General features: G+C 45.9%; 1 protein-coding gene across 1 annotated transcript in view; it reads right to left on the bottom strand.

The window, feature by feature from the left end:
* Positions 1-342: 342 nt before the first annotated feature.
* Positions 343-18,428, bottom strand: part of SYT6 (synaptotagmin VI) — a 30,371-nt gene continuing 12,285 nt past the window's right edge. Inside the window, exons 2-7 of the mRNA XM_009867923.1 lie at positions 12,883-13,219; positions 11,174-11,732; positions 6,231-6,351; positions 5,738-5,909; positions 5,289-5,439; positions 343-510 (exon numbers count right to left, since the gene is read on the bottom strand). Coding sequence (XP_009866225.1) covers positions 439-510; positions 5,289-5,439; positions 5,738-5,909; positions 6,231-6,351; positions 11,174-11,732; positions 12,883-13,219 — 1,412 coding nt within the window. The 3' untranslated portion in view covers positions 343-438. The remainder of the gene's footprint in view (positions 511-5,288; positions 5,440-5,737; positions 5,910-6,230; positions 6,352-11,173; positions 11,733-12,882; positions 13,220-18,428) is intronic.

Below are 18,428 nucleotides of genomic sequence, written 5' to 3'. Positions count from 1 at the left end.
GAAGTCTCCCATGTCCTTCGCCGCCGCTCTGGCGGGCGGGCAGCAGCGCAGCAGGGCTGGACCAGATGTCCCCTCCCCGGCCACCTGCGCCGCCTGCAGACACTCAGATCATCGTTGCACTTTTCCAGCCTTCGTACACACTAAAAGCTATTTTATACGTTAATTTTACAGACCAAACTTCCAGCTCATGTCTCAGTCCACCTTCTTCGTCTGGAAACAGATCCGTACAGTAAAAGCCACAAAAAAAACATCACCTTGAGAAACATATTAGACAAAGACGTATTGACCACAAAAAGGGGTTCTGCCTTTACTTACGCAGGAACAACTAGACTGGTGAGTCTTGCTGCTGCCACTGCTGCTCAGCAAGAAATTACTGAGACTGTAGGCCAAGTACAAAAATAACTTGGTTTAGTCCCGTTTTACTCGCTGTGCTCTGTATCACGGTGTGGGCGGTGGTTTAGGTGAGGGACAGGAACCCTGGCTGTCAAAGCTCGCTGCCCGGCCTTGCCACTGGTGGGAGAAAAAAGAAAGCAAGTCTAAGCAAACAGAAGAGAGCGTTTGAAATTCTTCACACCCCTTTACCACGTTGCCCGTCTCCCGTTCTGCAACGTTCTCATCTGCTCTACAGCATGTTTCAACTTATTGATCGCCTGTGCTTAACCACTCAAGAAGAATTACCGAACAATTTGCTTTATTGCTTTGTAAATCAATTCACAGTCGCGAGAACTGCTCACAAAAAGGGGGAGATAAACAGTATCTCTGTGTGCTCTGAAGACGAAGTTCGCTCTCGGTTTAGCTTTCTGATATTTCCTGGTCCAGTGCCATTGCCCTCCTGTTTCAGAAGTACTGCCTAATCGCCAAATTACTTGAGTCTTTCCAGTCTGGTAGCTGACTACCCAGAAGCTGTGTCCACAGCACCAGAGATGTTTCTCAAAGTGAAAATCACATCAGAGAGTCAGGAGATGTAGCAAACATTTTTTACCATACTTATGGGATCATAAATTATTAGTCATCTGCCTTGGGGGCTATTATTATAATTCAAACCCATTACTCCTCATTTTGAGTACTAGCCCATCTCACTGTCTTGTTTTATTCAATTCAAATGACAAATGATGGACATGTCCCAGAGACAACAGGAGCTACAGTACTTCTACTGCCCCCTTCCCCCTCAGATCAGTTCCTTCCTCTCCTCCAGAAGCAGAAACTCTTTGCTGACTAGTATCAATGAAGTGAATGAAGAAGCTGAAAATGTTGTCCTTCCAAAGAGGCCACCTTAAGGTAAGAAATCAATTTCTTCTATGTTTCTCATATTAAATGCATTTGCTGAAATCCCTGGGGAACTGATCATATGGATACCGCCTCCCCAGGGGAGAGCAGAAATGACAACAGAAATGGGCTTTGGCAGAGTCCTCAGCATGCTCCTTCCTGCAGTTACAGCAACAACTTCTGCTATTCCAAAACTGTGACAGAAACTTTTCCACGACTAGGTTCAAGTGATCGGTGTGCTGGGAGGAACGTGGAGATACTTTTCCTTCTTTTAATTAGAAACGGTGAACCATCTATTCTGTAATTAACAGTCAGAAACTAGGAACACATCGATGAAAGTCAAACATGCCAGAAGTCTGAAAGAGGTTAGGTTTGCATATCTTTAAAGATAAATGGCTGCTCTTCATTATGGGCATGACTTAGCTCTCAGCAGAGTTACCAGTTTTTATCTGGAGGAGTAGTTTAAACAAATAAGTGCTCCCATGCTGAATGTCAGAGGGTCTTGGCAACATCAAAGACCCATTTTGCATTGCACTGATGCTGCGGCTCTACAGTGCCAGACAGAGTTTGTCTTTCATAGATAACAGAGAAATCTTCAATTTTCGGAAGTCCTCTTCAAAGTCGGGAAAGATGCGTTGGAATTTTATATTTCTTTTTACAGACACATCACTTAACTTCATTGATGGATTTATTGAGAAATGCAGAAGAAAAAGCAAAGGGTGGGATGGCTGAAGCTTGTCTGGGGAGCTGAGGCCACTGCAGGATCTTGGGAAAAATGAACACAGATTTGTGCTGAGGACAAGAGTTCACTGTCAGAATAAATTTAAAATGCAACAGCAAGTGGGATTCCTGTCTTCTTCTTGCAAATTCTCCTTCCAAACAGCTGTGTGAGGAGGATAGTATGTAGAAGGCTGTAATTAATGATTCATTTGCACTTGGTCTCTATTTAATGATGATGGTCATTATAGAAGCGCAGTCACTACAGGGTGCTACTCACTGGTGATAAATATGGAGCAACCAAAGACATGACGTGTACCAGAAGTAAGTTTCCCTGAAGATTGCAGCAATGAAAGAGAAGAAGGAGCAACACTGGCTCACAGAGAAAGGGCCTGAGTCAGGCGGCTGCCCTCAAAAGGAGGGATTTGGGCAGTGTTAGCCCAGTTCTGGGGCTGCTGGAACTGTCCCGATGCCGCCGAGGGCCCTTGTGTTGGGCAGGCAAGGAGCCGTGCCCACGGTGCAGGAGGATGCCCCAGGGGTACCCTGTCCGCCTCCCTCTGATTCTGAGCTGTAGCCAAAACATGGCATAAATCCCTTTTTTTTTTGGCCAGAGTTTTTTCACCAGTCCACAGCCCCGGGCTGTGTGGTATGGGGGGGCTCAGGCCCCCAACAGCAGAGCGGCATCGGAGACGGCAGAGCCCTGTGCTCCCGAGTTAACAGCTCCGGTGTCCGCTGCTCCCTTTATGCGTTCAGAAAGACAATTCAATCCCAGCTTCCTCGCTGTCAGCTTAAGATCAAGCACTCAATCAGGAAAGACGCTGAAGTGCAGCGGACGCTGTTGCTAATCTCTACCGCAAACAGAGAAGAGCATGAGGATCAACTGGAGGGCAAATGCTCCATTTGCTGGTGCCCAGCTGCAAACGCTTTTGAAAGTGATGAAGATGAAGATGAGGATGGAGGATGACTGCACAGGATGCCAGCACAGCCTGAGCTCACCCCCATGTAAGATAAAAAGGTGAAGAAGGGATGGAGGCTCAGCAGCTTCTCCCCAGCGCCTGCGTCCAAGGGCAGACAGGCTAGCAGCGACCCTCGGCCCCAGCGCCCCGGCCTCGACAGTGGTGGGTAATGAAGGTACCAGACAGAGCCCAAACACCTTTAAAAAATGCACAGACACGTGTGGAAAGGAGATTACTTGTAGCTAATAAGCGTAATTTCCCATTAATTTCTCTCCAGGAGCCTGTATCTTTTCTGTTTGGTTTAAAGCTGCATTAAGGATTTACAGGCAGCCGTGTTAAAACATAAAAGGGCAAATACGTACTGGGACCATTTGGTTGCTGGCTCGGTGCAGCAGCTTGTGGCAGAAATACCAGAACAGATGATCAGAGGGTTTTTTTTGTCTTTTGTTTTAAGCAGAGCTCCTGACCTGTGCACTTGGGGGGTGAAATGATTCACTCAGGGTTTTTTCCAAAGTCTTGGGGGATCAGCAGTGGTTTTCAAAGTATATTTTAGAAGGTGAGTCATCTTACATGCCTGACTTGGTTTCTGAGCGTCATCACCATAATTGTGCCTCTTTTTGTTTCCTATTGATTATCAAAAACTTTTTCTTTCAAACTCCCACCTGCATCTGAAAATTAGTGAGTATAGTCATATAAATTACAAACCGAAGAAGGACCTCCTGCCCCTGGGTCGGACACGGCAGCTGGGGTCCTCATGCCGTGAGGTGCTACGGACGATACAGACCTCAAGCGAACCCGCCAAGCGACAGATTGCGCAGCCTTTGTGCCGAGCGCGGCCGTGCCTGATGCCCAGCTCCCCGGGGCAGCGCGAGGTGCCGCCTGCCCAGACAGCCACGGCTCCTGTGTGCGGTGCCAGAGCTTCAGCATGGAAAGGCTGGCGGGAGCCTGGCACCGCTCCCCGCTCAAACGTAGTGCTCCCGTTTCACACAAATTGCACGTCGGTTCAGTTCTAGTTTGATTTACACCGGTTCTGCACCGCTGACATACTGCAGCAGCACAATGTGAGGTCACAAAATGCTCCATACACGTGAACGTGGATTTCCAAATTTCTGGGATCTGATACGTGTATCTCCACTGCGTCTTAAACTAAAATATGAATTGCCAGGTTTTCCCACTGGGTATAATTGACCTGAGTCCAAGAAAAGAGGCTTTTCCTCTGGACAGAGCTCTGTGTTTCATCTGTGATAGTGAAATGCAGGACTGCAAACAGCAGCAGAGCTCTGCTCAGGTATCTGGCTGCATCTCCCACAGCTGCAGCTTACAAATGCTCAGAGAAAACAAAGAACAGAAGAAGCAGACCTGCCCTTGGGATGGGCACAGGTGAATTTTTAGGAACCGGCCTGATGAGTAAGAGTTGGGATAGAGAGCACTGAGCACAAACTGCATTCTTGTGAGAGGAAAGAAGAGATTTCAGAGAAACACAGGGTTTGACGTATACTAATTCAGACTGCTGGGGAGGATCACCAAGCCTAGTATCTGCCTTCCAGCAGGGCTCAGTATCTGAACTTCAAGGGGAAAATAAGATGCTTTTTGTTCTGTACTTAGTCTGCATCTTTGTGGGAATATGCCATCTTAGCCCCAGATACACTGGGAGGTTTTACTGCCTGTATTATACCATCACTGGCCACAAATACTGTCTTTCTTTTCACACCTTTTCATTTTCCACATCTCTCTCATCCAGAATTTATTACCTAAATCAGGCAAAACCCAAAGAGCTCTATAGGAGTGTGAGAAAATGGAGTGCAAGGAGGAAGAAAATGCTAGTGATGGTCAAAATGGTACCCAGGCATTTCAACCCTATTTTATCATCTGAGGCTGCATCAAGTGAATCTCTTTCTCTGGAGATGCTTAGAGCAATTGCATTTGTTCTATTTATTCTCCCTCAAAGGCTTGGAGATGAGTCAACAGAAAAATCTTTTAGGATTAAATAATTGAAACTTGAAATAGGTGATATCCCTGGACAATTTGTTCTGCAATCAGAACAGCATTCACTTTCCTTACTGCTCTCAATCTCTAATTTAAAAAAAAAAAACCACAGCAACAAGAACAAAACAAAATCCAATACAACAGTCACATCTGTAAACACAGTTTCTTTCCTTCTTGCCTGCAAGCTCAAGGAGCTATTTCAAGACAATACAGAAATGGTTGTTTTCTAGAGTTCATTTCTGGTGAGAAAATTCCCTCGGTTCTTCTCAGAAAATCCCACGTGAGAGTAGAAGCTCTCTGAAAACCTTGAACCAGCTCACTCATGCACAGTACATGCACTGAAAGAAAAGAACAAGTACACACCTCCTTGAAAGACTTCTTGACCTCCACCAAGGGATGCCAGTGGGCGATGGGCTTGCGTGGGTATGCCAGCATCTCATTCCAGTGGTCTCTGCCCAGTCCTTCGGCGTTGACCCCCACACGGCAAACCCCAATAATCTCATTGTGACCCACTCTGAAGAGCAGTAGAAAAGCAACATGATTATCTCTCATGCAGACTGCCCACACAGTGTCCAGCTGAGACCTCTGACCCCACGACATCGGCACTGCGAGGCACGGTGCAAGTAAACATGGGCTGTCGGGACTGCACGATCTCGTTTGCCCCTGCCAGCACATGCAGCCCCCAGCGCAGACAGACTGATGCCACAGAGCTGTGCGGTCAAGACCCTGATACGAGAAAAACAGCCACTGAGCAGGAAAACCTGCACCCAACAGATGTTTTCCCCTCCAGCTTTCCAGAGCCTCCCACCTACCGATCGTAATCCATGACGGAGATAAGCAGACTGACTTGATCCATGTTCTCCGGGGGAATGTCAAAGATTATTGCTTCATTGTAAGTGGGATTAAGTGTGTTTTTCTTTATGGTGGTTTTCTTCTTTTTCAGTCTTCGCCCATCACAGAGCAAAGACACTTTGACATAGGGATCTGGAGAGGAAGAGATAGGAAAAGGCCTTCTATGTATGGGGGTTAATGTTGCTACCATCACAATGTAGAAACAGCATTATCCCAGGCTGGACTGTGAGTTACCATGAGGCAAATGTAATTTTAGAAAAAGAGATGTCTGTGTACCAATTGAATCTCCCATTTCTCGTACTTGTGTGAGTGCTGACATGAGGTTCAGGCACTGAAGAACCAGCACTGCAGACTTCTTGGAAGGAAAATAATCAACTGTTTCCATCAGTTTTTCTGTAATAAGGGCTTGCAAGTGCAAGAAGGGCCCATCTCAACCAAGATCCGAGCACTTACCTGAGTAACCAGTGATATCCATAGCTTTGAGATTCCTGCATTTAATGACTGTTAAGGTGAGGCGACCTGCAGTTGGTAAATAACAAAGGGAAAACATGATCTCTCCCAGGTCCACGCTTTCCTTCAATAAAACAGAGAACACATTATATTGGAAACGTGCGAGACCCAGGAAGGCTGCCCCCACCCTCCACCACAATGCTTCGTGCAGGACTCATGCAGCACTCACGCTGAAACAGGCTTTCCTCTGGTCTGCCATGTTCAAGTGAATGACACTTTACTATATGGCGGTGCTTCCTGCGTATCCCAACATTATTTGGCTAAAAATGAATATAGGGAACAGGAGAAAAAAGTGCGTCCAAATGTTACAGCTTCAAATCATAATTAAGGATAATATTCCACTGCCTCAGTGGAGCATGTGCTTCCCATTGCAACATTACGGCTAATGCACTCCTCGTGTTCTGCTCCGTTGCTTACGCAGAACTGAAGTGATATCTAACACCAAATGAAGGCCATTAAGGAAATTATATTAGGATTGAGTTTTGCTTGAATGTACAATCTATATCTTCTAGTGCCAAGTGTGTGACACTAACATCTGTTTGCTCAAATGAAGGAATGTAATACAAACACAGAGTGAGGTCACAGAAAGCTGAGCCCTCAGCAGGCAGCGGTGCTGTGTTCTCTGGTCGTACACTGCAAGAGATTCCACGAGGGACTTGCTAGGACACCCAGTGCTCAGCAAAGGTTTACAGACTTAGCTGGTGCCTAACATTTCAGCAGAGAACGCAGATAACTCAGTAACGTGGTGTTTTTCTCAAAGTTGAGCATGAATTACTAGGTAGTTACAGACCGGGGCGGGTCATAGTTTTAAAACAGAAGAGAACCATAAAGTGCTTGAACTATTCAGTGGCAACTGAACTTTTAGATTTTTGACATGCATACTGTTGTTTGGACCACCAGTTCTTCCGAGATGCCTTCAAAGAGCTAACAAATGCAGCATGAGGCATGTATATATATGTGTATAAATAATAAATTAACCAGCAGATGGCACTCAGGAATGTTTAGTAGTTTCTGGATTACACGGAGGCAAATACAGTTTACTCTTTTAGTGGCCCATAAAACAACTTTTACACATCAGTCTTAGCACTTCTTGTACTGGCAGTTTATGTACTGCACCTCCTAAAAACCCATTCTATCATTGCCTTCCTCATGGAAATTCAGGAGGGAAAAAAAAAGCAAAACCAAGCAAACAAATCCAAAACAAAAGTATCATTTAAACTAGAAAGCATTATCGTCTGAAGTCAGCAGAAAGATTTCCAAACATCTTCCAAAAATGGATGTTAAAAAAAAGTATCTTATTTTGCACATACAGATCCCGCATCTGTAGAGCACACAACCCATTTATTTTTGGAAACAGAGTGTTTGATTCATTTCAATGTGATATAATGACCTGCTGAAGAGAAATTGTAGCTGTAGAGTGATGGAACTAGAAAGACAAGTAAATGCATTAGGCACTTAAAGCTGTGCTAAGTGTTGGGAGAATAGATCTTGTTGATGGATGAGATTTTTGCCAAATGATTTCCTTCTTGTTCTCTGGTAAGGCAAAGATTAGATATTTATTCCACTTAGACATGCAGAATGTTAATGAACATTATATAAAAGTCTTGATTCTTGAGAAGACTTCACTTGACTAGCACATAAACCGAAAAGGTTCTCAGGCACAGAGTGGTCAAAAGACGCAGTGGCAGCCAAATGTTTTCTGGACAGAACAGTGTGTGTCTCGTCTTGTAAGGATCTAATAAACGTTGCCTCAGAAGGTGCTATTTGCTGGTAAATAAGAGTTTAATACTCTCACCCACTCAGAGTTCCCACGCTGATCTCTTGAGTGCCTTAACAGACCAACAGCTTCCTAATCAGCTTTCCTTCCAACGCAACAAAATGCTCTGAGTCCCAGCCTCATTGTCAGTGACCCGTAATGAAATGTGTGGAAACATTTACTGAGTTACTATTCCTCTATCTTTAGTATCTTAATGTGTCTATCAGGAGCTGAATTTCTTGCCTCACAAAATATTACTAGAGGTGTCTTATGAAAGTACCAGGATCACTTCCATCACACACGGAAGAGTTTTAGAGCCCCTGCAGTTTCTAAGTCTTGCCTGCGTGTCACCCACGGCACCTTGAATATAACGGGTGACCCCGAGCCGAGCTGCTGTCTGGGAAGCTGAGCAGCAATGAACGATTTTACTGACAATAGAAAAGAATTTTAAAAGAATACTATGAAATTATTAGAAATGGTTGTTCTACTCCCACAGAAGTGAGCACCTGAATCTCCCTGTGTGCCGGCTGCCCTGGATGCTGCATCTACCGCACAGTGCAAGAGCAATGGGTGTCCGGGGGACACACTGGGCTGGGTCGATTCTTTCATACGTTCTTCGGCCAGTGTAGGTTTGGGAGGGACAAGGGCAGGAAACCTTGGACACAGGTGAGAGAAGAGAGCAGCCCTACATGAGCTTGTGAGAGCACCCTCTGAGCATCATCTCATCTTCCATTCCTCCCCTTGCACTGAGAGGACATATTCAGGGTATAAAGCTAACATAAATTGTTCTTTCACCTCGTTGTATTAGGTCAAGAGATTTTTCTTTGCAACCATAAATACAGGAGAGTAAAATGTATCCTGTGGGTACATTATTTTCTTGCAGATTATAGACATTGGGACATTTCCAAAATTCGTATCAGTACCTCTTAGGAAATAATGGAAGCTCTGAATCAATAACCTTTGCAGACATGAAACCAAAAATGTTTCACTGATTCACAAGCTGTACAATCATTAATTAAATAGTTGAGTGCTAGCTATTTGAATAGCTTATATCATTACTTAAGCGTGTTCCTGTCTTCTTACCCACACAATTGATCTTATGCATTATTAAGTCACCCAGAGCTTTCCCTGGGTATTAAGAAAACTGTATTTACCCTTCTCATTTTTGATTAAGCAGAAATGTCCTTGAGTGTGTTACAACTGGCTGAGATGTACCAATATTGGCCCATTCCCAAAGAATGGCACAGAGAGAATGAGCAGGCAGAGCCAAATGCGACACTTGACATTTCCATGCTGTTTCTGCTCTTCTCACACCTTCTTTAGAGACTTTTCCCTCAATAACCCGTTCTGTTGCTGTATCTTCACCTGTTTTTGTGTTGTTTTTTCCCTCATTAAATTAGTTTACTTAGTCAGCTAGGAAAACACCCACTATTTCTTGCACAACTATCCTGGCGAAACACAAAATACACACAGGTTAAAAACTCCATAACCTTCTCCTGCAGCTTCATGGTTTATGGGCTTTTCCTCTAGCGAGACCAAGTGTAACCCCTTCCTTGTTTGGTCCTTTCCCTTTGAACTCTTCAGCCTTACCTTGCTCTTTGTATGCTGATCTTATAGCAAGAAAAGGGAAACTCTGTGCCACCACACAAGTGCCTTCAGCCCAGGATTCCACAGCACGTCACAGCCAGCCCAGCAGAGCTGACCGTGAGCCGGGTTTCAGAGGCCAAGCAGATGCAAAGGGGTCGATGCCTCCAAGATGCTTCCTTTGCCAGGTGAATGGATGCGCCTGATGCCTGCTTGCCTCGTTGCCAGTGTTTTTGCTTTCATTACCATCCACTAATCGTAGTAGGTATGGCTACTTGAGGACTGAAAGCCAAGAGCTGTGAACACCCTGCTAGCTAATGCCACCGGCTTTCCATGTGGTTGATCCTGTGCCTCCCTCCCACCTCGCTTGCGCGCAAGATGCTCAAAAGGCAACTCAGCTGCAGCTCGTAGCCAGCCGCAGCCATGCCCGCGGTACGCGGCAGGCGTTGCACCTCTCTCAGTGTCCTCCGACAGGCAGGGCAAAAGCTGCGCTGCCGCAGAAGCGCGATGGCTGCTGTGCCCTGCCAGGGCCAATGCGCTGCACCACGTTGTATTCCCCACCCCATGGGGCGAAGGAGAGTAAAGGTATGGCATGAGCTAAGAAGGAAGCTGCAGGACAGATTTCTTGCAGGTCATGGTGTTATGCCAATCACTGGGAAAGATTTCACAGGGCCCATGCTTTTAGCCTCAGAGGGTGAGGACATCTTGTATTCCATTTTCAGAAATAACAATGTGAAATGACAAAGACAGCAACTGACTTGGTGTCCAGCTGCAAAGAGATCAATCATTTGTTTGCCCTGAGAACCAGCCAGGTCCTCCTGGGAGGACAATGGAGGAGCAGACAGCTATTATGTAGAGGTTAATGCCATTGCTTCTGCACTCAGCAATCAATGTGAGAAAGTGGGTTCTCCTGCCAGCTCCCTGCAACACTGAAAGTGGCTGGGACTTCTCTGATGCTTGGCTTCACCTTCAGGGAGAACTCAACAGAACTACTAAAAGACCCACACATCACGCTCTGGAAGAGCTGCAGCGACACGTCAGAAATGCTCTCAGCGCAGTAAAGACCAGCCCTTTGATGGGTTGGTAATGATCCTCCAGAGCTATTTCTTACTGCCATCACGTGCACGTGGCAGACAACTAGAGCCCAAGACTCTTCACCTGTCGACAGGAACCCAGACAGGGAACACACTGAACCCCTCACTTGCTTTTCTGCAAATCTGTTATCAGCGAGACTCGCTGTGGGTGGGATAACAGCAAGTTACTGTGCAAGAGGATGAAATTCCAGTAAACCAGGGCTCTGACAGACTTCTGTAGGTTACCGGGGCTAACGGTACCATCTGCAATAAACCTACAAGCTGGCGGCTGTGCAGGACATACCCCTTCAGGCCATCCAGCCAAAAAAGAGAATCCCAACCCACCCTGCTCTGGAACCATCCAGCACACAGCCCGTACCTGCCCTCGGCGTGCAGCTACCACACCAGGCTGTGCCACGGCACCGTGCTGCAAACCCCCAGGGCAGGGACGACTCTCCAAAGCAGATACTCACCGTCGTTGCATACTGAATGTCTTTCCAGATGGAAGTCTCCCGGGAAAGGTCTGAGGCCTCAAGCAGGTTCTCCAGGATAACTTCTCCTATCATGTCATGTCTGGAGAACCTGTCAAAGTCAAAGACGCTCAGGTGGAGCTTCCGGCTCGCCAGCTCCTCGTGGGGCACAGGGAAGTGGAAGGACTCATCGAAGGTGGGATTCAGAGTCTTCCTGTGGACTCGTGTCTGGAACTTGCGCTTTCTGTCAGGCAGGAGGTAGATCTTCACATAGGGATCTGAGCTGCCGCAGAAGTCTTTGGCTGGCAAGTCAAAAGCCCCGAGAATTCGGACAGTCAGCGTCTCGTTCTCGTAGTCATACTTGAGAGTGAAGTTAATTTTCCCACAGGTTTTTGCTGCCTCTTTTTTGGGGTCGTCCGAGTCAATAGGCTTTTGCTTATAGAGTTCGGGCTTAATGCGACCGATGCTGGTTGGCTGCTCAGCCACAGCTGGTGGGTCCATGCCGTAGTCCATGCTGGATACGTGCATCTGCCGTGGAAGGTGCCTTTTGAAGGAGATGTGCCTGCAGGAGGAAGATGCGACAACTTTATGGTTTTCGAAGGACTTTTCTCTCCTTTTTCTCCCCTGAACTGCTAACACTAGGAAAGGAGGGAGATCACACAGACAAGTGCAATAGGTGCTCCTGACCTAAGCACAGAAGCTATGCACTTTATGGAGATGAACGCTGAAGGGAACACCTCCAGTGGTCAAAAGAACCTAACTTTCCCAGTATTTGGAGTAGCCTGCACTTTTTTCACCTATTACACATGTAACACCCCACAGCTAGATATGAGACCCAACAACTTCTCCATTGGAAAGGTATAATAAAAATAGGATCAGCATGTACACGACAAAGAGGCAGTCAGCTCTCCTGCAGTTACGTAACAGAGTATGTGGCACAACTGCAGATAGCACCATGTTTATTTTAACTCCAGCTCCTTAGACAGGAGGCTGTGATTGATTGGTGCTTTATTAATTCTGCATTGCTGTAAAATCAGCTTTCTGAGCAATGGCTGTTATTGCAGTTGCATTCTCACACATATCACGGGCACGGTCAACAAAGCAAGCAGAAGTGCTGGGGCACTGCCAGGACGCTGCCATCACTGTTTCCTGTCCCAGTTTCACAGCCTTCTGTGTCAAGGAAGAGGTATCAGAATTCTCAGTATTCTTGCCAAGAAGATGCCCCAGGTTCATAAAGCTTTACCCTGATTTACTGAGTACGATCCTGACATCTCTGTCCCTGGCTGAGCAGAGACATGCACCGAGCACCCGCACTGAGCGCAGCTGGTTCTAGGCTTGTGCAGCGAGAGATACGTCAATTCTGCTTATCTAATTGTTTCTGCTAGGAGCCACAACAACAAGAGAGCAAAAAAGGTCTAATTCTGTCTGACAGCATACCGTCATTGATACTTCAGCCTGCATCTCATGTTGGAAGAAAATTAAAGTGGCCAAAGTGTACCGAGGGTTTGACACAATGAGGTCAAGTCACAGTAAAGGGGCTTGGATCCTTGATTTCTTTAAAAGGGCCTGTGGTAAGCCAGTCTTTACACACTAACTGGTTAATGACCAGTCTCTAGAAAGTAATCTGGCAGGTAGGTGGGTGTGCCTCCCTGAATGTCCCAGAATCAGGGGCTCCACCAGCCACTCGGCACATCTCCGTGCCTCCTGCTCACCGGGTGGAAGACGCAGGTTCCGTGGTCTGCCGCTGCATCCGCGCACGCCGCAGGACATGGTCTTTCATGGACATCTGGACCTCTGCAGGGATGTCTGGTGACGTGTGGCTGATCTTCACTGCTGCCTCCAGGAAACTTATGGTAGCCCTGTCCTTCAGCTTGTCTGCCATGTTCTCCTTATGGCAGCCTGCCTCGCTCCGCAAGACGGCCAGGTTAGAAGAGAGGGTCTTGTTCCTCCAGGGAACCCAGCACAGCTTCCAGAAGAGAAACAGAAAAACTGCCACCAGGGCCACTCCACACACAATAACTATCACGGCAAGGACGCTGACAGAGAGCTCTACAGGGAGAGAAGGCAAGAGCGACAGGGAGAGGGGAAGAATGGGAGAGGACAAAAAAAAGAAAGATGGTGAGAATCCACAAGTAAAGGGACGAAATGGTCCAAACTGACTTACATCATGGCTAAAGGAGAGCTCTTAGCAGGTTCTGCAAGCGAGAATCACACCCAAGGGAGCATCTGCAGGCAGACTTGAGAGCCCTCCTTGCCCCAGACACATCTGGGGAGAAATGGGTGTCTCCAGACAGCCAGAGCTATGAAGCTTTATACCACGATGCTTAGATTGGTTATAAAATAACATCTTTGGTTTGTTTTGTGGTATTGGTAAACTGCTGAGTCTGAGAAGAATTGTGGAATTGCACGATAGAAACAAGCTCCAGTGATGTACTGGCAGAAACTGCCTTTTTGCTTCATACCCCAGGTGTTCAGACACTGTATTAAAAAAAAGTCTATCTACCACGATCCTGGAAGCAGATTGTTGTTGTGCTATCAGCGCTCACATATTGCCCAGATGTGCCCACAGGGAATAAAAAGTAAATATCAACACCAAAAAAAAAAAAGCACAAGCTGCTGATGCAGTGAAACCAGACATAGAAGGAGGCTGTACAGAAAGCATGACACATTCTTCCTTATTCTGAATAGCACAGAAAGCTGTGTATGTTCTCTGGCTCTCTGAGTCACTTTTACTTCATATGCTATATATTTCAGCCATAAGACAACCTTCTGTTTCCTTGGGTTGTATAGTTCAGTATTGTAGAGCTGTTAAAAGGCATTTAATGTTTAAGGCTGAGAAAATCTACTGAAATATGAGCAAAGAGTAAATGTACATCTTAAATAAATAATAATAATAGAAAAGAGCCAAATACTGTTGATGAACCATAACAGCAGAATATTAAGGAACCCATTTATATCATCAAACTTTGCTAACATGCTATCTGGGAATACAACTGCTACTATATATTTAGGATTTTCACATCAGTTCTTGTAAGTGAAATTTCAAGAAAGCACCAGATATTTATTCTGGGACAAGGCAATTCTGCTAAACACCTGGGAAACCATCTGTTCTTTCTGATATCCCAGAGGAATTGCAGCATTTCTCCACAAAATTACCTAGCTTAGTAAATTCATTAAGAGCTTGAGATGAAGCATCCTGATGGCCACAAGTTCTGGAAAGGAGGGTGTGGGAGCTGTCAGCAGGTGTGGATGGACACAATAGATGCCATCTAGAAGTCTTTGCAGCTTTTCCCTGCCCTCACCCATCTCCTGTAAAGATCAGACTGCACCATTTATTTTCTGCTGTGGCTCCAAAGTGGAAATACAGATCACTACTGAGGTGAATAAATAGGTCCCGTCCTATTCAATAATGAATTGGATTGTACAAGTCAGCAGTGAAGCTTCCATAGAGATTTGGCTAAATGTATTCTCACCAAAGCAGAGAGCACAGAGGTACCACTTTCCTATCCTTGAAGTCTTGGAATTGTGCCCAGGAAACTCAGCACCACTTTCACAAAAAAAACCTGAAGAACCTGGACTTTTTGCAAATATGTCTGTGTTGTTACAAAGGAAATAGTTTCAGGGCAGAATCTGTCACCGTTTGGAGCTGTTACGTGCCAAAAGTTTCCATTAAGGTACTTCTGCCCATTCCAAGGAGCTGTATGTCATGCATGACTCTGCCGGCACACCAGACCCGTTATTGGAAAACAACAGAGATAATCAGTTATCCCTTCTGAAAACCTGTTGCCAGCTTGAGAAAGATGTTAGTTCATGTCACCTCTTGCTGAGCTGGCATTCACAATGCATTTGACAGGATTCACAGATACTTTTATGCATGACCTCCTACTCTTTCCTCTGACAGCTCACATAAAGTGTAAGTAGAAGGGATCAGGATTTTACAGACATTTTTTTAAGTGTCTGCCTGGCAAGAATATTGGTTTGTCTGAACATGACATTAAGTTCCCCAAGACTTTTTCATGACCTATTAAACTTAAATATCAGTTAGACAGAGTTGACTTTAATTGATTTAATGAGCTTTCTCTTATGAATTTGAAAATACCAGTTACTTTTTAAAAAAATACCAGAGCCCCAAGGCATCGCGGCATCAGAGAGGGACCCAACACATCACTGAGCTGAGGAAGGTCCTCTCTGAGGGAAAATACAACATGAACTCTCTGTCTATTCTGTTCTCCTCTAGAAAAATAAGAGTTATTTGTTGCTTTGTTACAGGGCTGCAGAAGTGTAGGGCAGCTTCACCCTGGTCATACCTACCTCAGTGCTGTAACCTGAGAGACACGGGAGATATCGCCGTGCTGGAAAACAGCCGTCGGAAAGATAAAGCTTAAAAGGAGGAGGTGGCAAATACAAATGAACACGGCTTTTTTCCAGTCTCACTCCCCTCCAGCAGCAGGGGCCACTTCCCTGAGGAACCCTCAGCTGGAAATTGCTTTTGGCTACAGAGCAGCGATGACGAAGCTCTCACATGATTAACGAGGAGGGAGGGGAGAACAAGCAGCAGGAAAGAAATGGACGCAGACACGTACGTTTACCTGCATGGGTTGATAGAGTGAGTCATTGAGTCTGGTGGAACAGAAACAGCTCCTTCAGGGATGGTCTGCCTCACTCCTTTTGAAGGCAAAGGGTTAGTGTGGTTCGTAAAGCAAGAGACAACACCCACCATCAGCAGTCCTGGTTATTTGCTGCAAAGCAGAGACTTCACCAAAAGCATTTCCATACCAGGAGAACTGGGGAAAGGCTACGCTCAGCTAGGAATGAACTTTTGATGAGTTGTGCCACAGATTCCCCATCAGAGCAGCTGTTGGGAGAGAGAAAGAGCTTTCTAAACCAGAAAAACCACTTGCTACCAGGGCAGATAAATCCATGGATCATGGTCTTTGCTCTGCTTTCCTTTAGTAAACAGGAGAAAGCAAGCCATACCTGAGAGACTAATGATAAATGATCATTTATCACCACTAATGCAGTAGGAGGTACTGTTAAACAACAAAACTGAGTCAATGGAAATGCTGATCTCCCACTGCTACAGTCTGGCAGAAAGGAAAATAATGAACCAAAGACTTCAGAGACAGCACAAACAGCTTAGACTGACTTGTTATGAAAACAACACGGTGCTTTGGTTTTCTTGCAGCAGGAAGAGTTATACGTCTATGAAGGAAAGGGAATGAGGGCAGTGAGGAGCTGGGTGATGCTCCGGAGCTGTGTCCCCCAGGACTGTCCCTTCTCCCATGACTAAGGCAGCATCCTCCTCGGGTGCCACCAGGAGTAGTGGCACGACCAGCATGACACGGGGACATGCAGGGGTACCCCAAGTGAGTGCCAAGGGATGCAAGCTGGGAGAGCAGATTGTATTCAAGTATTTAGATCATATTCAAGCCTTTAAACACAAATGAGCTTCACAAACATGAATATTTGGCAGAGAACTTGAGCAGTGAAACGTTTTTTGACGGAACAAGCTCACTGCGGAAAAGACCCAAAGCTGACATCGAGCAACGGGGATGTCAAGAGCACAACAGAGGCGATCTGAAACCCATCAACTTTACCAGCAAACAATCTCATTTCTCTTTTAACCTGACTTCTCAGTTTGTGTTTTTCCTGTCTTTCATAACATCTAAACCCCTTGCTATTGAATCTCACAACAAATCTCACAGAACGGCTCAAAACTATAAAACTGCTGAGAAGGTCACTACTTTATACTGCCTTTTAAATAAAAGAAGAGATGGCCCGTGGCAGGACAAAGGGACTCTAGAGCAATTTAAAACTGTAAAGCTAAAAGTAAATTTAGGAAAGGGGAGCAATTTCTTGCTTGGTCCAGCCCTTTCCTTGCCATGCACTCAGAAAGCAGCTCATCAGTACAACTATCCCTTTTGTTTCATCTTGGATGGGAACTAATTAAGAGAATATGGTGGAACTACCTTTCAGCTTTATGTCCCTGATGACTTCATAATACCCAAACTGAGTTACCAAAGGGGATAGTTAGCAAAGTCCAAACAGAAACGATTAATAATATGACAAAGCCATGATTACAACAGTCTATTAACTGCAAGACAATACCGGTCTAATTATGGCAACATTGACTTTTATTACTGTGAAGTAGCTTGTACAATCGTTAAAGAGATTCATGGATACATCTGAGTTTAATGTGAAGAGTTATATTTAATGTCTTGAAGATCTAATTTAGCTTTTCTTCCACCCACTCCCCACAGAGAAAACAAAATAGGCTTGACAGGTCTCTCAGCACTCCACCATCTATTATTCATTCCAGTTACCTGTTGGATTTAAACAAAGTTTGAACACCACGAGTGGAAGTTCAAGGGGGCTGAAAAACTTAAATGCTATAGGTGGAGGCCCAGCATGAGCCAGGCTCATGCTGGAGGAGCTCAGCAGCCACCAGAAGCAATGCCACTGACCCAGCGGTCCCCGGCCTGGAGCCCTCAGCACCTGCAAGAGAACAAACTGGCTTCCATGGCCCTGGAGCAGCCCCAGCAGAGCCCCCTCCCCAAGGCAGCGAGGGCACTTCAGCTTGACTGTCTGCTCAGGGTCGTACCGGCAGCACGTTTGGTCTCACTGCTCTGTCATCGTGCTCAGACCCAGAGAAAGCCCCTGACTGGATCCTGCCTAGAGCAAATAATGGGCATCTTCCCTGCAAGAGCTTCTTTCTGGTAAGTTTTCCAGTGGCCAGTGGACAACCTTAGCACCAGGGAGAGCTGGGGCTGCTTTGTTCCTCACTCGCTCCCAGCTGTACTGGGCTGTGACTTGGAGCACGTAAGGTCTTGCCACAGCAAATGCTCCTGGAAGAGCAGTTACAGGAGATGGCAGACCCCAGAGGTGATGGGGATGTGTCTTAGCCCTGTTTGTACTGGCTGCACAGCTGGTTTTCTGGTGTAGTATATCAGCTGTTGCTCCTACCACATCAGGAGATATTTCCAGACTTCTCTGTCCATTTTTGCTCCATTTTTTTAATTTCAACAGTGATTGTGAGAATGTATTTTTCTATTTCTGTAGGCCTCTGTAGAGATCACACATTTAGTGATGGATTGCTACGAGAATTGCTGCTGGAGAAGAAGACAAGCAGCTCTGGGGCCACAAAAGACCATGTGAGGCACCCACCAACTGCTGGTCTAATTGTCTCTAAATTGAGAAGCATCAGCAATATTAGTCTGATTAGCTGAGGGCTGGAAATTGGGCGTGAGAAACTGTGGTA

Source organism: Apaloderma vittatum, unplaced genomic scaffold (assembly GCF_000703405.1).
Source record: "Apaloderma vittatum isolate BGI_N311 unplaced genomic scaffold, ASM70340v1 scaffold16174, whole genome shotgun sequence".
Classification (NCBI taxonomy): domain Eukaryota; kingdom Metazoa; phylum Chordata; class Aves; order Trogoniformes; family Trogonidae; genus Apaloderma; species Apaloderma vittatum.
The sequence above is the reverse complement of the archived record's forward strand: the minus strand, read 5'-3'. Positions and strand labels throughout refer to the sequence as shown.